The sequence below is a fragment of the Temnothorax longispinosus genome, chromosome 6 (genome assembly GCF_030848805.1).
Source record: "Temnothorax longispinosus isolate EJ_2023e chromosome 6, Tlon_JGU_v1, whole genome shotgun sequence".
Classification (NCBI taxonomy): domain Eukaryota; kingdom Metazoa; phylum Arthropoda; class Insecta; order Hymenoptera; family Formicidae; genus Temnothorax; species Temnothorax longispinosus.
The window spans coordinates 8,272,501-8,296,580 of record NC_092363.1 but is presented as its reverse complement, the minus strand read 5'-3'; the positions used below and the strand labels follow the sequence as shown (position 1 = coordinate 8,296,580).

Genomic DNA, 24,080 nt, shown 5'->3' with positions numbered 1-24,080 from the left:
AGTAACGTAACAGGCGCGTGCTACGAAATACATAATACGGCAATCTTTTAGTTGAAGGAAATTGCTCGGACGCACAAAAAAACTTTTTTGCAAAACGGTATTTTTAATCAAAGACCATGAGATATAAATGTTATTCGGTGTCATTCTATTAGTGATCGCGATTGTTTTCAATAAACATTTGATAATAATAAAGGAGCCAAAATATTGATCAAATTACATGTATACACATATATCGTTTTGCAATTTTACATTTTATTTAATATTTTATATCGATATCATATACTTATTCAAATAAATTTTTTTTCAACGTATTATTACTTAACAATTACATTTTACAGACGTATTACGTTCGTTCTTTGACCGTAGTTTAAGGTCGTATGACGGAATCCGACCGGCTGATCTCCGTCCGCCTTATCTTTGTTATAAATCGTGTCGCAAAGTTGAGCACCCTCCGTGTACAAGAGCTAAAGCGCACGCGCGTGATAAACACACAATCAGACTTTGAAACCGACGTCCGACGACCGACGACGACGACGGCTGGCCGCTGGCGTAGTCTTTCTCAGTCGCACTCCAGCCATCAGGTGGATTGTAACAGGCGCTCGCGCGGTCCCCACACATCCCACAAATCCTCATTTACAACTTACAACTAGGTGAGTCCACGTGTTGCCCTGTTGCCTCGTTTTCACGACAGAAAAATTCTATACCCCATGGGACGTGCCTTTCTACACCAAGTATCGATCGTCTCGCATTGCCTCGAGGAATACCTGAAATTTTATGCTCGACCTATCTATATAACGACCTTCGACCTTGACTGACATTTCGTCGCCATCGTTATCGTGCGCGACTTATCCGCTCGCTATTCAATGACAAGTATCAATCGCCTTTACATATATTTATATATTACCAATATGTATATCGAAATTCTTATGTTCTTCATTTTAGCTCCGAAATTTTTTTACGCTTGTCGTGCGCGTGACCCACTATACACAGGCGAGCACGTAAGAATATAAGAGATATTTTTGTAACGCAAATATCTCGACGAACGCAATCGAGAATCTGATCTATAAGAGTTGGAGCAATTTTTCCAAAGATTTCAGTAAATATAACTTTGCTGTGTAAGTTGAAATTTTTTATAAAAGAGGAAAACAGTTTTATAATATATAAAAATCAAGTCTCATTTATTAGGGAAACATCTGTGTCTTAAAGAATTTTAATAATCGTCATTTATCAGAGAGCCGAAAGAATCTTTCCACATGCAGTTGATCACGTACAGCTTCATACAGTATGCATGTATCATTATAATAGGTGAATAGGGTATTCTCATATTCCGTTACAGTCCGTTACATGATCAATAATTTAAAGCGCTGTCATCAATCTCTTATTTTCTCTGAGAAAATTTGGAAGATTCTCTCACTTCCAAAAACTTGGCTCAATATTGATCTATTTCATAGTTCATTAAACGTATTAATAAATAATTTAAAGATAAAAAATTTAAATCAACATTTAATTATTAAAAAAAAACTTCAACAAATGCTAAAAGCCCAAGTATAATAAAAATCGATTGTCACCAAACTTTTAATTAATATAAATCAATTTATTATTAGTTAATTACGCAATCGCAATATGTAAAATTAGAAGTTATCTATGTACATACATACATACATTGACCATTGTTTGTGCAATCCAATACCTATATGTGTGAACATACCAACAGTTATTTTGACAGACGATGAAACAGTCATGCATGTTAAATTATTAGCGAAACACGTGTGGGTGTGCGCGCGCGCGCGCACCTCGTATGTATATACAGGATGTCCCATTTTAATTTAAACAGTCAAATATCTCGATATCACGTAGCTTTAGAAAAAATTTTTTGCGACAAAAGTTGTATGGTTTCAAGGGAGACATAAGATGGTGGCAATGATTTAATCTTGGATAGTCGTTTCAAGGTCACGTGAAGGTCACCTTCAATTTCTTATATAAAACCCCCGATATTTTTCATTGCATACTCTTGAAACTATACAACTTTTATCTGAAACATTTTTTTTAACTACGTAATATCGAGATATTTGACTCTGTTCAAATTAAAATAAAACACCCTGTATTGTAGATGCAAATACTCGATTGGAAACAGCTTATTGTCAATGTACTGCCATACGTTTTTTAATTCATAAACACAAATGGTCAAAGTCACTTACTATTTTTTGCCTATTATAATTTTTTACATGAGAAAACATTCAGTTTTGCTATGTTATAGCACAATAATTATAAAATATAATAACGTTACAAAATTTCTCATTGAAAAGAAGAAGACACAAATTTATATATTTATAAAACACATCACAAAGACACTCGTATCACTTTGAATTCGTCTAATCGATCGTCATATAATGGTAAATTAAGAAAAATTAATACACATTTCTTTCAGTTTTGGAAGTTGTAAAAGTTTATGTCATACCAGTAACGTGAGCTATTTCAAGTTTCACTAGAAAGTAGTTTGTTTGATAACTCTGGCTTTCACCCCGCACTTTTCTTCGATTGCTCCGGTATTTGCAGAGCAACAACCATCATAAAAATACAGTTGATCTAAATATATCGCTACGCAAATTACAGATTGGCGAGTTACCAACTTTTATGTCTACGTCGCGCATTTGTTTTCCCGCTGATGATGCAATTTATGTCCGCGTACGTAGTACGTATACGTCGCTTAAAAAAAAAATCATCGCTCTCAAATCCTGCCTTTCACTTTCAGAAGTTTGTCATGATACAGAATTCATAGATAGAAGGATATCACATACCGTTATTCAATGTTTAATACAAGATTAATTTTTTCCTCAACAAGAGAGCGAATTGATTTTAAATCTATTAACTCTTAAACATATCTTTGGTTGTAGGTTGATCTTAATAAACGATGTCATGTAAATTAAATTAATGCAAATCTTACCCGTCAATCTAGTTGCATTGTCTGTGAATATTGCGAATCCGATAGAAACACCGCGTATGCCAAGTATGCCAAATAGCGAATGTGCGCAAGACTGTTCTCGTTCTCAGATCCTCAGATTCTCTGATTCACGCAAGTTTCGCAATGTTGAACCTTCTCCTTCTCGCAGATACGAATCAGCTAGAAAACGGCGCAAGCGTATCACAAGTCTCCACCCTGACTAAGGACCGCGACATGTAATTCCATCGTCCATCGTCGTTATGTGTTGAGTATTGACCGTCGAACATACTCGATTCGAACCGTGGAAACCTGCCAACAATCAACAATATGACAATTAATTTGCTTCTCCAAACGTGAGCTAATATATATTCGCGATTATTAATATACATGTATTAAATGAGGATAAGTCCGTACATGTGTAAAATATGTGCAGCAGATGTCTTCGATTTTATTTCTCTTTATTAGAGTACTTTTTTAATCACACGTGTTAAATGATTAAAAAAGTATCATTACAACATAACACAACATAATTATATTTACTATAAAGGCCACAAACGTCTGTTTGTGCGCTTGCTCATTATCTCATCCATCCGTACACACACGTATCTTACACATAAAGAACTTGCACGTTTCCAGTAAATGTGGAATGTGCTATCTTGAGGTAATCTGAATAAGTATCGTGCAAAATCAGTTTCGTTTATAGTTTAGCAAGCATAATCATCGTTCAATCCGGCATAACAAATAACAGATAACGTCGCATATTGCATCACAATATGCAAAACGATTTACATAACATCGTGCAACACATAGTGATTACGTTCAAAATTATTTCCTAAAAAATGTAAAGAAAATTTAGAACGTTGAAATTAAAATTAACCTTGTAGTTTAAATATTTAAAATAAATATAAGCTGTTATTTATTATAAAATATAGTCATTATAAAATATGCTTTATTATACACGATACACGTGCATATCATATTTACATGATGTTCTACACTAAAAAATAGCACGCTGACTATTAAACGCTGTGGTTCAAATCTTTGATTATTTTGGATAGTTTATTACTGTTGAAAAATAAAGATAAAAGTGGTTATTTTTGTTCGGGACATTTTGTCAAAAGTTAATCAAGAATTTAATGTGTGTTTGATTATTCTTCTCAAAAGATAAGTTTTACTTTTTTCGAAGTTGTTCCCTGTACTCTCGAGCTCATCATTTATTTATACAATTCTTTTAATATAAGGAGAAACGTACTTATTTTATTAATATCTCATGTAACATATTCACGTGCATATTTATAAAGATTATGGCTCTTTTAATCCGCGGTTATTCCTAGCAGTAGAAAATAAAAGAAAACTCGCATTTAATTTTGATTTCATCTGAAAACGGGTGACGTGCATCATCTTGTATATTTACTCCACGTCGAGAAAGCTGAAGATCGTGCATCCTCTCCGCACTTGGTAACTTAATACTGATACGTGCTCTACGTTTCATTATTGGAGTATTATAAAAAATACACATAGATAATATAAAGTACGTTGAGAGTTTCCATTATATTATACGCAGGAAGAAGCCCGCTCAAAAATAGTTTTTATTTAATAACGTAAAAAATATAATTAAATGAAGAAGCTCACCATGCATTTTCTTGCACGTCTTGAAACCCTCGTGGTGGCAGTCGGATAGGTACTTATATTTACTCTCTGTGCTTCCTGCAGTCTCGTATTTCGTCGTGATCATAAGTTTTCATCTTCAACTCTGCCGCATGATATTGCACTTAAACTGCTCTTAGTTTAGCATAGTGTTAAAACTGTTAAACGGCCACGGCGCTCCTTTACGCATACAAATAAGAATGCTCTAAGATTCAACAGAGTCGAACGTATTTCAATACACTTACACTTGAAACTTGAAACTAAACTAATTTACATATTTACTTGAAAAATAGCATATTATGTCAGTGTTTATTACTGTTCTTTAGGGCCAATTTCACCAACCACAGTTAGCTTAACCGACGGTTAAAGTTAGCAGGATTGACCAATAGAAAGCAGGGTGGATTCATTTCTATTGGTCAATTCTGCTAACTTTAACCATCGGTTAAGCTAACTGTGGTTGGTGAAATTGGCCCTTACTGACTTTCTTCTTAGGCGTTTTTAATTTACAAATCTAAAACGTGGAATTTTGAAAATCGATGGCCTCTTGCGCGTAAGGTGTAGAGAGAAAGAAAATTTGCATATCGCGGGTGTCACATTGGTTCGATAGGCTTAAACGAATATATATATTACATATAGAGGTATATTTTATTTTTTCTACTAATCTAACCGCTTCTCGTTAAAGCGAGCACTTGTACTATTAAACTCTTGAACTGCATGATTGAACTGCAAAATGAAAGGTTAATTAAAACTTACAACAGACAATAGCGATGGTGAATGAAGCGATTATAATGCCGTGGAAGATGAGACGGAATTCAGACATTCGCGTCGCGAGTCGCGATATTGGCATCTCGCCTGTCTCGGGTCTCAGGTCACATGAGAAATGAGAATTCAGGAATTCAGGATGAGCCAGGTCAGCCAGGATGAGCCGTTCAGACGGTGGGAGGCGGGACACGGGACGCGGGACTGGCGAGAGTCGCGAGCGCGGGTCGCGCGCACCAAGCGCCGTCTGCCGGGTGCCGGGCGCCGTCGGCGCCGAGCCGGCCGAGCGGAGCGCCCCCACCGAGGGGCGACCGGCGAGGACGTCTGCGCGTGCGCGTGCGGCGTGAGGCGGCGTGCTCGTCTCCCGTGTCTGCGTCACCTCCAGGCCACCAGGCTCCGGGCTCCGGGCACCTCCAGCCTCCAGCCTCCAGCACTCCAACATCGGCGGGGGTGCATACTGCACCGTGCTCCGTGCTGCGTGCAGTGTGCACCGGCCACCGGACCGAGGCGGCCGAAGGCCGAGGGAATCGAGGGATGCGAACTGCAAACGCGCAAAGCGACAGTCGACGATTCCCGGCCGTGCAAGACGCTCCGTGCCGCGCGCGTCAAGGCGTCACGTCGTTCGCTGGAGAACGCGACGCGACGCAACGAAACGAGCGAGATGTAGTCGAGGGACATAACGAGTCGCGTGAAGACCGTGGGGCCCATGGCCCGTAGTCCGTAGTACGCCCCAGTTTATCAGTTCTCGTTCTCTTCTTCTCTTATTTCCCATTTGTTCCCAATCTTTTTCTCTCGTCGTTGCTCGTCGTATCGTATCATTCGTCATGCTGAGTACTCCTGCATTCCGCTGCTGCTATTGTAGTCTCATTCTCTCATTCTCTCATTTCTCGTCGGCTCGTCAGCACGTCGGCAGTCAACACTCGGGCACTGTCGACGTATTAGTTATTACGCTTAGCAGCTTAGCAAGTTAGCACCGCAATCATTCTTTATGATTACATTGATTGCGTACTTTCGCATACGTATAACGTACGTGTAAACGCATTCAAGAATATAACGTCGAGATGCTGCGCGTTCTTGTTTACGCTCGGTCAGCTCGGTCATCGCTTCGATCATCTCGAGTCCTCGAGGAAAGTAAGAGTCTAACGGTGTGATTCTTGATCCAAGATAGCGTTTGTGTTTGTGTGACCGATACTTACTGATATTACTGACAATCAGTTCAGAGTCTGACACTATTTTTATTCCATGATGTCATCTCTTTCAGTTTTTACAATTTTACAATATAAGTATTACAAGTTATAATGGTCTCTGACCATTTTATCGAAATTTTCCGATAAAAATCATATGTTACAGATCACCGATTAATCTCGAATCTCTTTCAAAACTGATTGAGTTGGCAATTTCGAATTATCTACAAATATAGATTTATTTCGTTTACTTATCGGCGGAGCGGAGAGGGGTGAGGGGAGAGAGAGAGAGGGAGACTATAACGTTTAACGATTCAATATGTTAATTTTGGGTGGATCATTTTAATACCTGACCTGACTCACTGGCACTAGGGTACAGTTCGTTCAATATCACTAGGATTCATAATTTTTTGCCAATTAAAAAGATCAACTCACAATCAGCGCGATTGTATAATTAGCTAATGGTCCTAATGGAGTAACTTTCGCATTGCAGAAAATGGTCGCGGAAAAGTACAGCAAGCTCGAACCCGAGCTGAAAGAGGAATTACGCATGATCGCTCAACAGATCGTGTCACCCGGAAGGGGTATCCTGGCCGCTGATGAGTCAACTTCGACGATCGGCAAACGTTTTCAGGACATCAATGTCGAAAATACTGAGGAAAACCGCAGGGCTTACAGGCAACTACTTTTCACCACAGCAAAGGTACGTTGAATTAATAATTAAGGAAGACGTAACAAAAATTTAACTTGTAAAATAACTTAATATAAAATTAAATTCTATAAATATTTAATTTATATAGCGCGTAAAATATTACTTTTATTATAAAACTTTACTTATTGTTAGTGTTTGAGAGATATTTTTCCAAAGATCAGTCAAGTGTATAATTCCGCTGCAGTGGATATTTATATACCCGTGTACATGTATACCGTTTAATAAATCCGTTTGATGACGTGGTTGTCTCTTCAGGATGTCATCGGACAGCACATTTCCGGAGTAATCCTCTTCCATGAGACTCTCTATCAAAAGGCCGACGATGGTACGCCGTTCGTCCAACTGCTCAAGCAACGCAACATCATCCCCGGCATTAAAGTCGACAAGGGCATCGCTTCGCTCTTCGGCACGAATGACGAATGCACGACCCAGGGTCTCGACGACCTCCAAGCTCGTTGTATCCAGTACAAAAAGGACGGATGTCACTTTGCCAAGTGGCGATGCGTGTTGAAGATCACGAAAGACACCCCGAGCAAACTCGCCATCATGGAGAACGCCAACGTGCTGGCCCGTTACGCTTCCACCTGTCAGAGTGCCAGAATCGTGCCGATCGTCGAGCCTGAGGTCATTCCCGACGGTGATCATGACCTCGCCCGTTGTCAACAAGTCACGGAAGAGGTTCTCGCGGCCGTTTATAAGGTATCGCGATTCTTTGTTGAGAGGAAAAAGTTGCGAAAAAAGTCTTGCTTCACCTAAATTCGTTATCACACACGTAATATAGGTACGCTCTAATTCTAATGTATATACGCATTTGCTATCAGGCACTTTCAGATCATCACGTATACCTCGAAGGAACGCTGCTAAAGTGTAATATGGTGACTCCAGGCCAGAGTTGTCCGACGAGGGCGACTCCTCAGGAAATCGCTGCCGCTACGGTGACAGTGTTGTCACGTACCGTGCCACCAGCGGTACCTGGCATCACTTTCCTCAGCGGTGGCCAATCCGAGGAGGAGGCATCGGTCAACCTTGATGCCATTAATAAGTACCCGGCGAAAAAACCCTGGGCATTAACTTTCAGTTATGGACGCGCTCTCCAGGCCTCCGTACTTCGTGCATGGGAAGGCAAGGCCGACAAGGTCGCTGCCGGTCAAGAGGAGTTGCTTAAAAGAGCCAAGGTAAGTAATCATACTACGAAATTATTAGATATTTTGTTTATTTGTACGTGCATATGTAAACTTGACGTTGCTTCATGTCTTATTCACTTTTTATTTATTTTTTGCACCTATACGTAATAACTGTTACCAGTTGTCTGTCTTTGATCTCTATTTTATTTTCCTAACATTTATGTTCCGAATTATTTTTACACTTACTATGTTTTACTTTTTGTATACTCACAAGCAGTTTCTTTTAGAAAAATAGTGTCTCTCTGTAGTAATTTTCTGTAGTTGTCGTTTTAATAATCGTCCGGAGCTAATAATCCTCAAAGCTACGTACAGCTACATATTTCTTTTGCATGTTTATGTAATGTGCGCTTGTTTAGGCAAACACCGCAGCCTCTCAAGGCAAATACGTTGCCGGCAGCGTTTCTAGCAAAGCCGCTAACACCTCTCTCCACGCCAAATCACGCCTCAACTACTAAACAAATTTTTATATTTTCCGCACACGTCGTTTCTTGTGGCAGTAAGTATATGTAATAGTTAAACAACGCGTACGTGACTATGTGTGTGTGTTATAGCTTTTCTCGTGAATCAATCCTTATCTTTAACCACTTACCACTTGCCGTGATAAACTTTTATCCTCCTTTACTTCCTGATATAGTAATCGAGATATAGTAAAGATATAATCGATGATATTTGTGAGAGTACGATATTTCAAAACTCTTTTTCATTTTCTTAATAGAATCGTCGAAGAATCTTAACACGCGTTAAAAATATAACTTTAATAGAAATAATTTTATATAAATTGACTTAAATGTCTATTCAAACTTGTTATTAATTTCTTAATAATATTAATTCATGAAATTTAATTACAATTAATATCAAACATTATCCATTTATTTTTTTGGAGTTATATCGCAATTTTGCAATTTGATACAAGCTTTGTAGAAAAAACACGTTTAGTCAGTATCGCAAGTAAAAGTACATTTTCTGTTTTTCCAACAGGCTAACAGCGACTCGGCACTTGGCAAATATGCGGGTGGCGTAGCCGGTGCTGCGGGAGACGCAGCGCTTTTTGTCGCCAATCACGTGTATTAGGTTGATCCATAAAGAAATTCGATATATTGTTAGAAATATAAAATTAAACAGCCGTTGGAAACACCTCGCAGGATCGGCAGGATCATCGTCTCATCCGATCATCGTCCTTTCTGGAAGTCGCGAAAAGAAAGGGGATTCCTTCGAAGATGATCGAGACGCACATCAAGTATCCAAAGTTTCCAAGATTGATCATTTTTGTCTTGTTTTAATACATATATTCTTAAATGATTGTTTTTTACAGAACTAATCGTACGATTTTAAATTGAATTTTAACTAATTACATTTATGTGAATTTGTATCGGTCGATTATAATTTTAATTGATTTACACGTTACATGTGTGTAACTCGATTCGCGATTTAAATCGACAATACGTAGGTTGCACGTCAAACGTGTCGATTAAAATTTTACCGAAACATCCTACAAATTACTTATTCAACAGACAGTTTAATGGATGATTTCGTAACAAATGTACAAAATATCGAATTTAGAATTATTTTTTAGCCTGACCTATCGTTTTGATTTCTTATCGATACTCTCGTCGCTGTTCATATTCATCCAGCGATTAACTTGACGAGACTCAATTCCACTGGCATTAAATTATCGAAGGATGAAGACCGGGAGGTATCGAGAGAACGCGAGCAGATTGTGCGACATTCGATATTATGATACGCATTATTGTTATATTCTGTAACAGTACGAAAGCAGATATATATTATATATCTGGAAACATATGATTAATATCGCGTTATAATATTCTTCGTGTATAAAATAAAAGAACGCAGAAAATATACAAAATAAAACGAATATATTAAATGTTGTTTGTTAGCGAGACTATATCGTATCAAATATTACGAAATCATGCTATATTGTGTGTCATACTTATATATAATACTATGTATATCTTGCATAGACACCTAAGTCCTAATCTATATATTGAGAATTATCTTGTACGTTGCGATGTTATATCCGAATATTTTTCTTGTAATCTAGGTCACCAAATACAACTGTAGAGAGCAAAAAAGAGATTGTACATAATTTATTTTGCAACTTTCCTCAGAAATTTTCAGCTAATATTTTTTTACATAATTTTTTATTACACAAAATAAGAGAAACTTTTGGTCGAACGATTATATCCTAGTCCTGCAAGATTCGATTGAAGAATCAGATGTAAAGTGTAAAAGGGGCATAATCCAGCTCCATTTATTTTACAAAGTTTGGAGTGGAGTACAAAAGTTTCACAGTTGATATATAATCACAATCTATCTATGTATTATACTATTATACATATATCATTGCATCTTTGTAATATAGATTTTTTATATCTAACTGAGAAAATTAGTATACCATTTATTAAAAACTTAACAAAGACAATTCTCTTATTGTTATATTATATAAAAATGAAAATTTAGGCGCGTTCAAGTCGGTAGTCGGTACAGTAGCTAGTCTGTTGTGGTCTGTTGTGAAGCAATATAACCTATAATTTCTGTGTTTTGCGTTGCAACAGAAATTAGCAAATTATATACTCAAAATGTCATTATTTAGGAACTAATAATATATTCCCGATGTATGTACAGATTTCCATCTTCTAATAATACCACACTTTGTGTTTTTAAAAGTGTTTTGTTATTTCCATCACAATAATGTTCACATAAATGTGAAAAATAAGATAAGAATTGATACAAATAGAAAGGAAAGAAGATTTCTTATAATTAACCTTATTCCTAATATTCTCTATTAAAATTACACGAAATTATACAAGATTCGAAAAATCGTATGTTCTAATAATGCCTTATGCTCTCTAGTGACGAAAGAATATAACGATGAACAATTAAAATTCTTCACCTCTTTTACTCTAGCCAATATATTTAATAATAACAGGTCTGAAAAGTGCAAGAGATAACTGATAAAAACAAACATTCAATATCTTTATAAAAGTTTATAAATAATGTGATTTAGCAAAAACAAAAGTTGAAATATAGTTGAATAGAAATAAAACTAGATCTGCTGAATGTGCTCAATTTCATATATGTATAATGTTTCAGTTTTCACACATTATGAAAATTTGAAATGCTCAACGATGGAAGAAGAGCCTGAAGTGATAGAACACTTTTTTGGAGTATATTTACTGTACTGTATGAATCCAAAGTACAAAGGAAGAACTTATATTGGTTACACCGTAGATCCAAGACGCAGGATTAAGCAACATAATGCTGGTAAGAAGCACGGTGGAGCTTGGAAAACTAGTAAGAGAGGACCATGGTAATTAAATATCTATCCCCTTCTCATTTACATATAATTATACATAATAAATTATATAAAGAAAAATAAATTAATAAAATAGGTACTTTATACTTTTTGAATTCTAATAATTAATTATTATATTTAGGAACATGGTCTTGATTGTTCATGGATTTCCCAACAGCACTTCTGCACTTAGAGTAAGTTTTGAGCCAATTTCTATGTTCTATTTTCTTAAAAAAGAGAGAGGGGGGGCAAATTGTGATATTTGTCGAATTACTGCTCATTTCAATATCTATAAACATTCCATTGTTTTAGTTCGAATGGGCTTGGCAACATCCACATGTGAGTAGGCGATTGAAACACATTCCCAAGAAGAGGTCATCGCAGAAGATGTTTGATTTCCGTTTGACAATCTTGTCTGAGATGTTGAAAATTGGGCCTTGGTGCCGTCTACCTTTGACAGTGCGATGGTTGGACTATGAATTTTCCAAGAATTATTACGGACGCATATCTCCACCGTTACACATGCCCATATGCTATGGCAAAGTCACCAGTTGTAAAATTAAGCAAATACAAAGAACAAAAGAAGATAATATTCCATCGCAAGAATCGCACTTGCTAGGGATAAATTCACCAATGTTCTGTTCCCTTTGTGGCTCGAGTACGATGGAGAAAGATTCTGTCACTTGTGTAAAACCAAAATGTCTTTTAATTGTCCACTTGATCTGTTTAGCGAAAGAATTCTGCAAAACTGGGATGATCCTACCGATCGAAGGCACTTGCCCTGCGTGCAAATCTAATGTCCTCTGGGGAGATCTCATAAGAAAAAAGAACGGTTGTTATCAAGATCTTGGAGAAATTAATACTGATTTTTCCAGTGATAACGACGACGTTTAAGTACCATTTAATAAGTAACGTCTTACATAAATATCTGTAAATACGATTTTTTTATTGTCTACCTCAAATCCAATCAGAATTATTATACTTTTCATTAACATATTTATATTATATTTGAGGAACAACTAAATTGTAATTATATATAAATATTAATTTTTATAATATACTATATATATATATATATATATATATATATATATATATATATATAGTATATGTTGCATATATGTATATATTATCATATATTATATTGATGTCACGATCAGCGACGTGAACGGTATGTGTATAATGTGAACCGACGTTAATTAATTCGAATGACATGTGATATACGAAACGTTAACTGTTACACGGATGCTTCAATGATTCCTATTCGGTGGTTTACTGTGTAATTAGCACACGCCACGTCGAACCGTTAGTAGAACTTGTACGTGATCAAACAACCATTCACATCGAAATACTCAAGGTCCATGCGAAGAAAAAAATGTGTCAAACGACAACACATTTTCTTTTTTTCTCGGTCGCAAGTTTGTCGCATACTGATTTTCTCGACTAGCCATAAGCATTGTAGATAAGCTTATTTTACGAATCGAATATTAGTATATTGTATAAAAAGATAATACAAAGATTAATAAATAAAAATTTTATTGTCAGTATTTAATCTTGTAAAGAAAAATGTAGTATAAATAATTTGTATTTGTTATGCGACTAATTATACAGACATAATACTAAAACTATGCAATATTTTGTAGTTTAATTAATGTTAAACTTTCGATCGTTACATTAGTTTAATGTTAAACTTTCGATTTTTTTTACATTAACAATATCAAGTACGTTTTATATCATATCAAATCATTGATACATAATATAAATCGTAATTAAATTTGTCAACATATATTGGGATTGAAATAATAGCGTAAAACGCAATTCTATGTCGCAGAATGACTGTTTTTTTTTTTTAGTATCTAAAGATTTATATGTGTAATGTTAAACTACAATATTATTCTTTAATAATAAAATAAATAAATAAATAAGTAAATTACAGTTCTTTGTTAACAATAATGAATGTCGCGCTTTCCATCTCGTTTATCGATATACAGAATGAATGTTCCTCATAATTACAAGCTTTCACAGTAATTATAGAAACCACTCTATTTACTTTTGTTACACGTTTGAGCTGATTAATTCGAAAGTATGGTGTAAGTCCAGTTCTACATTTCAATCCATTTTAATGAGCGGTGAAATGAACTAAAACATATTATGATTCTATATCAAGGCATCTGAGACTGGTTTTGCAACACTCTCGAAAGAGATATAACGATCAAATTTATTTAATATTTATGAAAAGATTTCGATCGCGATTAGCAGATGCTAATTTCACTGGACCAGAACCGTTGGAATTGATGGTTACATTCACTTGATACGAGATAAACGGAAAGCGGAAACAAGCGATTTGCTACTCATATTTTCACCCATAGACGGTGCACATCTATTAGCTCTACCGAAATTACGACGGATAACGGTACACAAAATCACTTAAAAAGCCTCTCGCGCAAGACCAACAGATCGCTCGCGACTGAATCATAATCCGGTAATCGTGGTATCACAAGCAACATTCTCGCTGATTCATGAATTTTTGAATATTCAACATTATTAACGAAGTAATTATTAACGAAGGATCTAAGACGCTCTTTTTTTCAATTTCCGCAACAGGATCGATCGATAAGTCATTTTCTCATTCGTACTTTTTTTACAACAGATTCATATTAAGCCACTATATACATATATATTTGTTTATGTATTATCTTTTCCAATTTTCATATACTCCGTATATAAAACTTATTCAAATAACATTCAACGTGAATCTTATTAATAGCAATAAAATAGAATCAGAGAATAGAATAGCTTTTCATATAACAAACAAATTAAAATACACATTTCCTGAATTTTTTTAATTCAGACACAGAATTAATAAAAATATATTATAATTTCTCCATAATTTGGACGATTTAGTTGCAATAATTATTTAGAATTAAGTATGTCTTTTATATCGACATAATTCCCGAAACGCGATCGTTGCCGTCGACCACCGTCGAGGATCAGCGGATCAGCGCGATCAGGCTGAAAGATATATCTAATTCAGAAAATATCAGGTACGATCGAGTCATCGTCTCCGTAATCCTCATTGTACTCCTCGGCTCCAGGAGGCACGAAAATTCCGCCAAGGACACCCGAGAGATTTTCACCCAGCCCCATTGCCGAAGCTACCCCAAAGACCAATCTCATCACCAGCAGTCGCATAAAATTTACCACGTTTGTCTCTTTGCTCTGCAATGATAGCTGCGTCGTTTTCTTCGACCTGCTATCTGCATACCGAATCTACGAATTACAAAATAATTTTTGAAATATTGATCAAATATCAAAGAGCAATTAAAGAGAAGAGAAAATCTCGAAAAAGGGGAGAAAATATAGTAAGACGACTCGAAATCCAATATCCATCGACTGGTAAAACCAGATTTATTTACGACTATACGAGATCGTTACGTGTCGATCGTAAACATTGTAAAATGATATAACAATAATAATTTCAACATATTATTATGTCACTGATGACGCCCGATGACGACCCGATGACGACTCAACTCAAAGACTGGCTAATCGAATCGTTGAAAGAAAGAAACAAAATGAAGTTAGCGAAAATTTGTACTCACGCTCGTGCAAACGAGCAAAACTCCAAACAAAACTATTCGGGCTCTCATAGCTGCGCAGCTGCGTTTGTTGGTGCGCGCGATAATAATTTCCGGCGACAAGGGAGCCGGCCGGCGACGGGAGGATAGCTCGATGGCGATCGGCGTTTATCCAGGAAAACGACGTCGCGGTATTTGTATGCGAGCGAGGCATTCGCGCGACCAACGATCTATCGCGCAACGTTCGCCGAACAGAACTGAGGATGTGAGGATGGGGAAAATCGAATGAACGGCCAGTCTCCGCGAGAGTCGGCCTTTTTCCACCACGACGCGACGCGATGTCTCGAGAAAAGAAGAGAAGAGAAGAGAAGAGAAGCGTGGTATAATCGAAACGCTGACCCGCTCCCCCGATCAACCGGCTAAGCGAAATCGACGCGTCGTCGATATGCCCACCGCCGTCGCCACCGCCACCGCCACCGACTATCGCAGAACCTAAGTTATTCTACGATAACGGTACACCACGAAAAAAAAGGCATCCAGGCCAGTCTCGGCTCGGCTTCGCGCTTCGCGCTTCGCGTGCGTCTTGCGCCATAAGGTTGCTGGTTGCTCGCCAGTTCGCCACTCTCGCCAGTCATCGGACGCTTCGCTTCGCTTCACGTCGCGTCGCGTCACATCGCCATGTCCGACATGCGCGTTTATCGCTACATCACGCATTTTCACGCTAGATCTGAACAAATACCAATTATACCATTATCCAGTGCAATCATGGCGAAATTTTATCAGCTAGGTTGTTTAGCGAAATCTTGGGAAATATTGTACTAATGTTATTGGTACTTAACTGACAATTTTTTTATTTTTTATTTTTGACGAGATCTAAAGATTATTTGACAAAAGCGTTACTATTTACGCAAACAAAAACCGTAGGTAATAAAATTTGATTGCTTTTTTTTAGCTAGACCTGAGAAAGTTTATCATCTAATATAAATATAACGTGAATTGAGGAAAATATTTTTAGCGTAATCATGGAGAGCGTAGTAGATAGCGAGATTTGGAGAACGTACGTCCACAAAACTAGATATATTTAAGATAGAACGTGGATATGAGATAAAAACTAAAATACAACATTCTTTTGTCAATTTATTAGTAATTTATTAATTTTGTAGATATTTTAATACTGTATTAAATTAATTTATTATATTAAATATGAACATTTACGTGATGGTGTTTGCTCGAGTTCTCCATTTATGTATTAAATTCTTCTATTATTTTCGCGACTTATTTCTTCTTCTTATATAAGAATAAGATTATTATCTACCCTGTACTGTTGGCCTGCTTCCTAATACGCGGGAAAATGATGCGCAATAGATCCCGAGGAGCTGTGTGCTCCTCGATGCTGCTAGAAAACGCACGAGAAATTAGCCTGAATCGTAAGCGCCGATGAAATCTGGCACGGATCGTTAACTGGCGCATCATCCATTCGTGCCGTATATTACGCGATGTGTTACGAAATTTTTTTGCACATCGTAATAAAACGCGCCGCTAATCATCGTTTTCGCGACTATCTTTTAGATATCTATTCTCGAAAAAAAAAAAAAAAAAAAACACGATTTGAGTTTGAGACATATGTCTATTATTAGCAACACTCTAATAACTTTAGTGAATTCACTTCAGTTTCTTTTTCTTTTTCTTCTACCCACTCACTACCAATGCGGTGATTATTAAAGATTTGCATTATAATCGCAAAAAAGATAAGATATAAAGAAGTTTCTATAAACAATACAATGTCGCGGGTTTATTGAAATAACTACAATGAAGAGCCGCTGAAAAGCAATTGTAATCTTCTCGTCACTAAATTAATTATAATGAAAAGTAATATGTAAGTATCATGTGTACTATCGCGGATGATAAAATTTTATCATAATGACAAAAGATTCTTATCGGTTTTTATTTTCAATCGATATAGCGATTGAAAACTACTTTATCGTTTTTGTACCGACAGAATTTTGCGCGTATAATTGATAAGCGATTACGCATTCATCAGCAATCGAATGAAAATAAAAAAGCTCCGTAATGACGTGCGTAAATGATGATACCGGTTGTGACGTTCGATCAATGCCTAAAATTGAAAGACGATAACAACGATGACGATGGCGATGACAAAGAAAGAGAGAGAGATAGGATAATTCCTTGACAATGAGATTCGATCGTCGATCTGTCTTGGCGATAAACTACCGAAGTGGCCGATGAAAGACAGGATGCGAGCGGGACCGGACGTAACGAGCTTGGCATACGCAAACAGTTCCAGAAATGAAGGAAACACCTCGGTCGTATAAGTCATTGTCGTGCCGCAGTAACCTTTACGTTCAAGAGCCTTGTTACGATCAAGATAATGCCGCTAACAATATATAAGTATGACACGCCTTCTAACAATAAGTTATTTGCTAAAATACATAGCTATATTGTAACGGGTAGCATTAGACATTCACGAGGCCTCGTTGGTTCGCCTTTTTGCTACTATCTTAAAGTACAAGGAACACAATATAGAATTTTATTGTATATATATATATATATATATATATATATATTTATAATGTTTATATATTTTATACATTACGTTTATATGGGATGTTTTATTTTCATCTTTCCACGTGATTACCTTTCGAAATAAATGGTTGTTAAAAAAGATACATCAAATCAAAATTATTCCGTTCCGAAGAAACGTCGTAGAAAATAAGATAATCGCACAGATCATAGCGGACACTTAATATGTAATTATGGTATATCAATAAACGTAACTTCGACGAAACAATGAAAGTCAATATCGACCGATGTGTCTTTCTGCTATTACATATGACAGGAGCATACGCTATATACGTACGTAATACATATATAAACGGCGGTAAAGCGTTTGTGGAGTTCATAGACCCAGCTAGGACATTATCTGACTCGAGCAACAGCTCAGAGTATATAGGTACTTATATACATGGTGCAGGAATACATGCGGAATTAAAGCATATTTTCCATACACATTCCACGAGAATAACCATTATTTGAGAAACTGGTTCGTGCTGAAATTCATATTGTTAGCACGTGTGCGCTTACAATCATTTTTACGTTGAGTCTTCAATTTCAATTGACCGCGTAATCGGCGAGTCGAGATTCACCGCGCAATCATTCGCAATTATCGCGAACGCGTCATTAGATCTGATGTCTTCCATCTGGCTCACAGCTTGGAAATTGAAAAATCGGTAATCCGTTATCGTCTCGTTTTCTTTCTTTCTCTTTCTCCCACCCTCTCTCTCTCTCTCTCTATTTTGTTATTCGCATTTTGCGTCAGATACAATTTATAATAGTATAGTGGCAGAGATGATTAAAGGAACAATTCGCCAGTAGTGATGGTTACGCGTCAACCGCGAAATATTGATCGTTATTTATTGGCAGAAGATCGTTTGCTCGTATACATACCGCATGCCGATGTAGTACATATCGTCAGGTATTGGAACAATAGGCCGTACCATCGTCCTCCTCTGATTCACCCGCCATAGCCATTCAGTTTCCTCCTTTACGCCTCGCGTCCTGCAAGAGAGACAACTCCTGGCCGATCCTCTCTCTGTCAGTGCATGCTTTACCTTCGTGCATGACACTTTGTTTGAACCTCGCGTCGTATTCCATTCGGCGCTCCGTTTTATATAAACTATAAACAAACAATTTCTTAAATTGCTTCACTCTCTCAAATTTTTTATAAATCAAGTAATAATTCTGAAATTATTTTCCTGACATAAACTAATTTACTTAATTTTACATGTTGTATATTATAAAAAAAAATTAAGCTTTTCCCCAATATGTCACAAATAGAATGAACATTCGCTTCAAATGGAGAGATGTTTGGCTAAGTTCCTTTTCTTTTAAAATTGCTTGTTCCAACTTTGTAAAGGAATAAATAAATGTGATTATACGGAGACTTTAAACTGCGGTGCGTGTCGCACTTTTGACGGACACAGTTTCGGTCGACTGGGTTATCAGGGGTTGATGTGGAGAGATCGTTGCTCACGATGAATGCGGAGGAAGCTAAAGTGGGCTGCTTTCAAATGGTGTTAGTGCTGCTACTTGGAATAAACTATGTCATCGTCGCCATGAGTCACGCATTGCCGGTTTTTCATAACTACACACCAAAATTTTATTGTCAGGTAAGAACAGTATGAAAGGAGCTAAAAAAAATCGCAGAAATTTTTATTTTAACGTGATATTTTATAAGACAAAGTTATTATTTTAATTCAGTGACGTGAAATATACATATATACATATGAATTAAATCTAACGATAGAAGGTTAATTTGAACCGTTTGATTAATTTAAAGAGTATTAAATAATAAATATAAAAATATATTAACATTTTATATAAATTATATTTTTTATAAACATAAAAATAAGAAATATAAAGTATAAAAAAGAAAAAAAAATTAAATTATATTTAGCAAACATTTTAAATCAATTTAAAATTTATATTTTGTTCTCGATTATTATATATATTTGTTTGATACCTAAATATAAATTATTAAGATTAAAAAGACTCTCTCTCTCTCTCTCTCGCTCTCTGCAGAATGCAATAATTTGATATAATAAACAAACTGTTATTCTAGACGAAAGATTCAACGAATAAAAGCTTTGGCTGTCAAATCGCAGCAAATTCCTCGATCGTTGCCAATTTAACTTCTGCGTCGCCGGAAGTGCCAGTGCTTACATCCTGTTCCGGCAAATATCGCTTCGTGACAGAGTTTACGGAGAACAGCGTAGTCACCGAATGGGGTTTAGTATGCGAGAAACGATACTTATCTTTTCTTGGGCCGACCGTTTATTATACGGGAGTACTTCTGGGTGCGTGGATCACTGGACTCCTAACTGATCGTATTGGCAGACTTCCGATCCAAGCGATATGTCTTTACGCGCAAGGCACAATGGCGGTTGCACTCTATATTGTGCAGGTAACCAAATTTTCCATCACAATATTAGAGAAAGTATTCGACAGATTGAGAGCTCAATCATTATATTTTTAGAAAGACGAGAAAATTGATTTGGAAAATTAACATTAATTTTCTTAAATTCTTCAAAAAGTGACTTAGATTGTTATCGCATTCGATTTTTCGTAATATAAAATTTACGATCGATAGTTCTCTATTAATTCTTTTCATTCATCGCGATTCGATATTGTAATATTAATATTGTAATAGTGTAATATTTGAGCGAAAGAAAAGAAGCAAAATACGCAAAGTTGCTTGTTCTAATGTGTGTGTAACAATTAAAATTCAAAGATGTTAAAGGAGGATAAAATTTGCAACTTTAGAACTATCCTGCATTTTTGGCGCTACGTGGTCTTCAAGGAGTATTTGTTCAAGGCTTGCAGAATTCCACATATATTCTCTCCCTGGAACTATTTCCAGCGCGATCTCGCACTCTCGTTGCATTGATTATGCAGATTTCCTGGTCGATCGGTCTCGTACTGCTCGCAGTACTCAGCTACGCGATACCAGATTGGCGAATTTTGCAGTTGGCTGTTTCTGTACCTACCGCGATCACTGTGCTGTACATTTGGTAAGGAAAAGAAAAGGACGGAAGAAAAAGAAAAAACATCTATAAAAGAAAAAAAATAGTTCAACCGACACAAAAGTACAAAAATCTTCAAGATATCTTAAAAAAACGTCTCACAATTTTAAAATCTCTCAAGTATTATATTTATGAAATCAGTGACATTAAATAAATATAAAAAGAACCTCTTCTCTCATATTATATCGTGTATAACAGGATTATACCGGAATCGCCGAGATGGCTACTGGCTAGGGGAAAATCAACAGAGGCCGATATGGCGCTTGAAAGAATCGCCATATATAACAGCTGCTGCATTGGGTTGCGAACGAAGAATATTCTTGTGCAAGAAGCATGCGTGAAAAGTAACACAACGCCGATGAAACCAGAGAGGAAGTCGCGAGTCACCAGCGTCGAACTTGAGAAAGCGAGGGCTGACGAAAATCAACGAGAAGAAGCTACGAATTTGTTGAACGAGTCGGAATTAAATAAACGAAAAATTATAGGTATAAATAAATAATGAACACATTTTAAAATACGTAGATGACAGAGAAATATATACCATATAAAAATTAATTTCTTTTTAATTTAGCGACACTAGAGACTTCGTATTATACATTTTCTCGACAATATTCAATATACAATACTAAGAAATTTATTTTAGAGAGAACTTTAGAAGCCAATTCGATCGAGTCGGAAAACAAATTTTCCAACGTGGAATTACGCCGAGAGACGCCAAGTTCAGCGGAAGATTTTGACAAGAGACATTTGCCTTCGAGTTCCAAGTGCGATCGAAATGCAAAGATAATCTCACAATCGGAAGGCGATCAAGGGATTTCCCTGAAAGGCGCAGAGGAGGTAGTAGTGTTGCGTAGAATAAAGAAAGAAAAAACAAATGAAAATGAAGAGAAAACGAGAAATAGCATTAAGAAACAAACCGCAAACAAGATAAGCTCGACATTCAAGAATGCAATCGAATCGTCGATATTAAGAAAATACGGTGCTATAATGATTTGTCAATGGTAAAATATTTTAAAAAGTAATTTTTTTTACTCCTTTTTATCTCCATTTACTTTTATCCTTAGACACTATATAATATATAATAATGGTTTAAATATTTTTAAAAATTCAATTCTACGATGTCATTTAAGGTGGACGTCTACAATAGCGTGCAGCATACTTGATGATCTGGCGCCAAGTTTTCCAGTTAACAGGCACATCACGTTCGCCCTGGGCGCAGCTCTCGAAATGGCGACGTATACATTTGTGTACTTTGTATTATCTAGATATGGTAGACGGCTGCCAATGTGCACATACCAATCTCTCAATGGCGTTGTTTGTATTTTAATTGCGGCTTTCTTCATTTTAACCACCGCCACTGCACCATGGGCCGGTACATATTACGAGACAAAGAAGATATATTAGCTTTCTCTAGTGCAGCACATTTATCAGTCACTGCAAGATTTTACTAAATTTTCCATAGAGTACTGCAGATGTTTTTGGCACATGTAAGGTTTTCGTTTCAGATCTCGCAAAAACGATAATGTTGCTGTTTGGCAGAGTGACTATCACGAGTACCCTTTCAATCGCCTACTTGTATACCATTGAAATATTCCCAACAGTGATACGAGGTAGCTGCTTAGGTTTATGCGTGGTGTTCGCAAAAATCGGCAGTCTAAGTATACCGCATTTACTTTTATTGGTACGTTACTCATTTTTATCAGTTTTATCATTCGATATATATTTTCTATTTATAATATTTATATTTATATCTATCTATTATATCTAGTTTTTTTCTAGAATGCGCTACCTTTTAATTTGTGCTATTTCCGACGAATTAAAATTTGTCTATTGCAAAATCAGCTAATCGATACACAATCATTAGAAATGCAAAATAATTTTTTTTTTAATTTATTAGAAGCACCATGTATCACTTCCGATACCGTTACTAGTCGTTGGAATGTTGTGCCTCTTCTCCGGCGTGTTGGCGCTGATTTTACCAGAGACACTGAATAAAATTTTACCAGACCAAGTGGTAGATGTGGAGAATGTAATCGGCAACAATAATTGCAAGAGTGATGGTGTCAATATAGAAAATGACGTGAAGGAAGAGGATTTGACAGAGAGACAAATTCTAAGGGAGAAACTCTTTTCAGAAGACTGGGTAGATGCCGGCAATGGAATTCTGGTGAATTTCACGGAGAATAAAAATACAGAGTAATTTATAAAATAAAACGACTTTATATTAAAATTACCGTACTTTTTAATGGACATCTTCAATCCGTTTTATTCGTACGAAGCGTCACATAGTCGCCGATATAAAATATTTAAAAGCTTACCTATATTACAAATAAAACAAATATCATATATATTTATATAAAATATTATACGTTGTTTGCATATATGTATAAACAGAAACATGAATTGGATAACATTATCATATTTATGACAAAAAATATTTATTTTTATTTTAATATTAAGCGTAAAAAGATAGCATATATACATGGAACTCTCGTTCAAGAATAAGAAGAGACTCAGGTTAATTTGGCAGAGGCAAGATTCATGTTTTAAAAACATGTGATAGATAACTTTTAAAATTTTATGTATTTACATATTGTTATGGAGATCCATGGTCCACAAAATACTCGATTGCGGCTGTTCCAAAATTCATTGCCAGCGCTAAAAATTTATAGTATACGTTAGTTGTACTATGGATTTCCTGCACTTGCAGTGAATTTTGGAACACAGCCTGCATCAAATATTTACTCGTAATATCTAATATACATAAAAAGCAATATAAAATATTAGCGCCTATCATGATACATCCGGACGAGACATTGATACCAACTAGGTTCGAGATATCCGCTTGTTCTTTTCTAACTCGTTCACCCAGAAGAACAATCTTTTTTTCTTAATTTTGTCGATATCTATTATCAGACACAGGAAAAAACAAATACCTATATCGACAAAAGTAACATATAGAGATGCAATAATAAAAGAACCTAAAAATAGTATAATACAAGTATAACATATTACGAATATTTTATTATATTTTAAGATATTGTTGCGCGTATGGAGATTCTCAAACTTTATACTCGCAAAACAATTTTGAGAAGCATAAAGCACTAAAAGAAAACAGTCACAGATTCAATCGCAATGCGTACAGAGCGACGGCGCTCA

The 24,080-nt window shown here is 36.1% G+C and overlaps 4 protein-coding genes across 7 annotated transcripts; 3 read left to right on the top strand and 1 right to left on the bottom strand.

Moving 5' to 3' along the window:
- The first annotated feature begins 488 nt into the window (after positions 1-488).
- Ald1 (fructose-bisphosphate aldolase) lies at positions 489-9,596 on the top strand. Of its 3 annotated transcripts, none has more exons than XM_071782167.1 (6): positions 489-650; positions 7,025-7,234; positions 7,499-7,942; positions 8,065-8,418; positions 8,784-8,923; positions 9,406-9,596. In XM_071782167.1, exons 2-5 carry the CDS (start codon positions 7,028-7,030, stop codon positions 8,880-8,882), a joined length of 1,104 nt encoding a protein of 367 aa, XP_071638268.1. In that variant the 5' UTR covers positions 489-650; positions 7,025-7,027; the 3' UTR covers positions 8,883-8,923; positions 9,406-9,596. The 3 variants fall into 3 exon arrangements, with proteins under 3 accessions (XP_071638268.1, XP_071638270.1, XP_071638269.1); XM_071782168.1 differs by lacking the exon at positions 489-650 and adding an exon at positions 5,819-6,070; XM_071782169.1 differs by lacking the exon at positions 8,784-8,923.
- Positions 9,597-10,667: 1,071 nt separating this feature from the next.
- Positions 10,668-13,290, top strand: Slx1 (Nuclease slx1). The gene is made up of 4 exons (XM_071782184.1): positions 10,668-11,063; positions 11,542-11,758; positions 11,886-11,937; positions 12,056-13,290. Exons 2-4 carry the CDS (start codon positions 11,577-11,579, stop codon positions 12,635-12,637), a joined length of 816 nt encoding a protein of 271 aa, XP_071638285.1. The 5' UTR covers positions 10,668-11,063; positions 11,542-11,576; the 3' UTR covers positions 12,638-13,290.
- A 361-nt stretch (positions 13,291-13,651) lies between these two features.
- On the bottom strand, positions 13,652-15,773 carry LOC139815336 (uncharacterized). The gene is made up of 2 exons (XM_071782191.1): positions 15,346-15,773; positions 13,652-15,013 (listed from the first exon to the last, which is right to left on the bottom strand). Exons 1-2 carry the CDS (start codon positions 15,391-15,393, stop codon positions 14,774-14,776), a joined length of 288 nt encoding a protein of 95 aa, XP_071638292.1. The 5' UTR covers positions 15,394-15,773; the 3' UTR covers positions 13,652-14,773.
- An 880-nt stretch (positions 15,774-16,653) lies between these two features.
- LOC139815317 (organic cation transporter protein) lies at positions 16,654-23,151 on the top strand. Of its 2 annotated transcripts, XM_071782153.1 has the most exons (9): positions 16,654-17,032; positions 19,177-19,508; positions 19,961-20,302; positions 20,662-20,909; positions 21,120-21,406; positions 21,565-21,922; positions 22,052-22,293; positions 22,427-22,602; positions 22,819-23,151. In XM_071782153.1, exons 2-9 carry the CDS (start codon positions 19,374-19,376, stop codon positions 23,119-23,121), a joined length of 2,091 nt encoding a protein of 696 aa, XP_071638254.1. In that variant the 5' UTR covers positions 16,654-17,032; positions 19,177-19,373; the 3' UTR covers positions 23,122-23,151. The 2 variants fall into 2 exon arrangements, with proteins under 2 accessions (XP_071638254.1, XP_071638253.1); XM_071782152.1 differs by lacking the exon at positions 16,654-17,032 and having other exon boundaries at positions 18,807-19,508.
- Positions 23,152-24,080: the final 929 nt, after the last annotated feature.

Coding starts and splice junctions, on each gene's coding strand:
- Slx1 (XM_071782184.1), top strand. CDS start 11,577: ATGGAAGAAGAGCCTGAAGTGATAGAACACTTTTTTGGAGTATATTTA. Junction 11,759..11,885: donor ACTAGTAAGAGAGGACCATG/GTAATTAAATAT, acceptor TATTATATTTAG/GAACATGGTCTTGATTGTTC. Junction 11,938..12,055: donor ACAGCACTTCTGCACTTAGA/GTAAGTTTTGAG, acceptor CCATTGTTTTAG/TTCGAATGGGCTTGGCAACA.
- LOC139815336 (XM_071782191.1), bottom strand. CDS start 15,393: ATGAGAGCCCGAATAGTTTTGTTTGGAGTTTTGCTCGTTTGCACGAGC. Junction 15,014..15,345: donor TTTTGCTCGTTTGCACGAGC/GTGAGTACAAAT, acceptor TGTAATTCGTAG/ATTCGGTATGCAGATAGCAG.
- LOC139815317 (XM_071782153.1), top strand. CDS start 19,374: ATGAATGCGGAGGAAGCTAAAGTGGGCTGCTTTCAAATGGTGTTAGTG. Junction 21,923..22,051: donor GCTATAATGATTTGTCAATG/GTAAAATATTTT, acceptor ATGTCATTTAAG/GTGGACGTCTACAATAGCGT. Junction 22,603..22,818: donor TACCGCATTTACTTTTATTG/GTACGTTACTCA, acceptor TTAATTTATTAG/AAGCACCATGTATCACTTCC.
- Ald1 (XM_071782167.1), top strand. CDS start 7,028: ATGGTCGCGGAAAAGTACAGCAAGCTCGAACCCGAGCTGAAAGAGGAA. Junction 7,235..7,498: donor TACTTTTCACCACAGCAAAG/GTACGTTGAATT, acceptor TTGTCTCTTCAG/GATGTCATCGGACAGCACAT. Junction 7,943..8,064: donor TTCTCGCGGCCGTTTATAAG/GTATCGCGATTC, acceptor ATTTGCTATCAG/GCACTTTCAGATCATCACGT.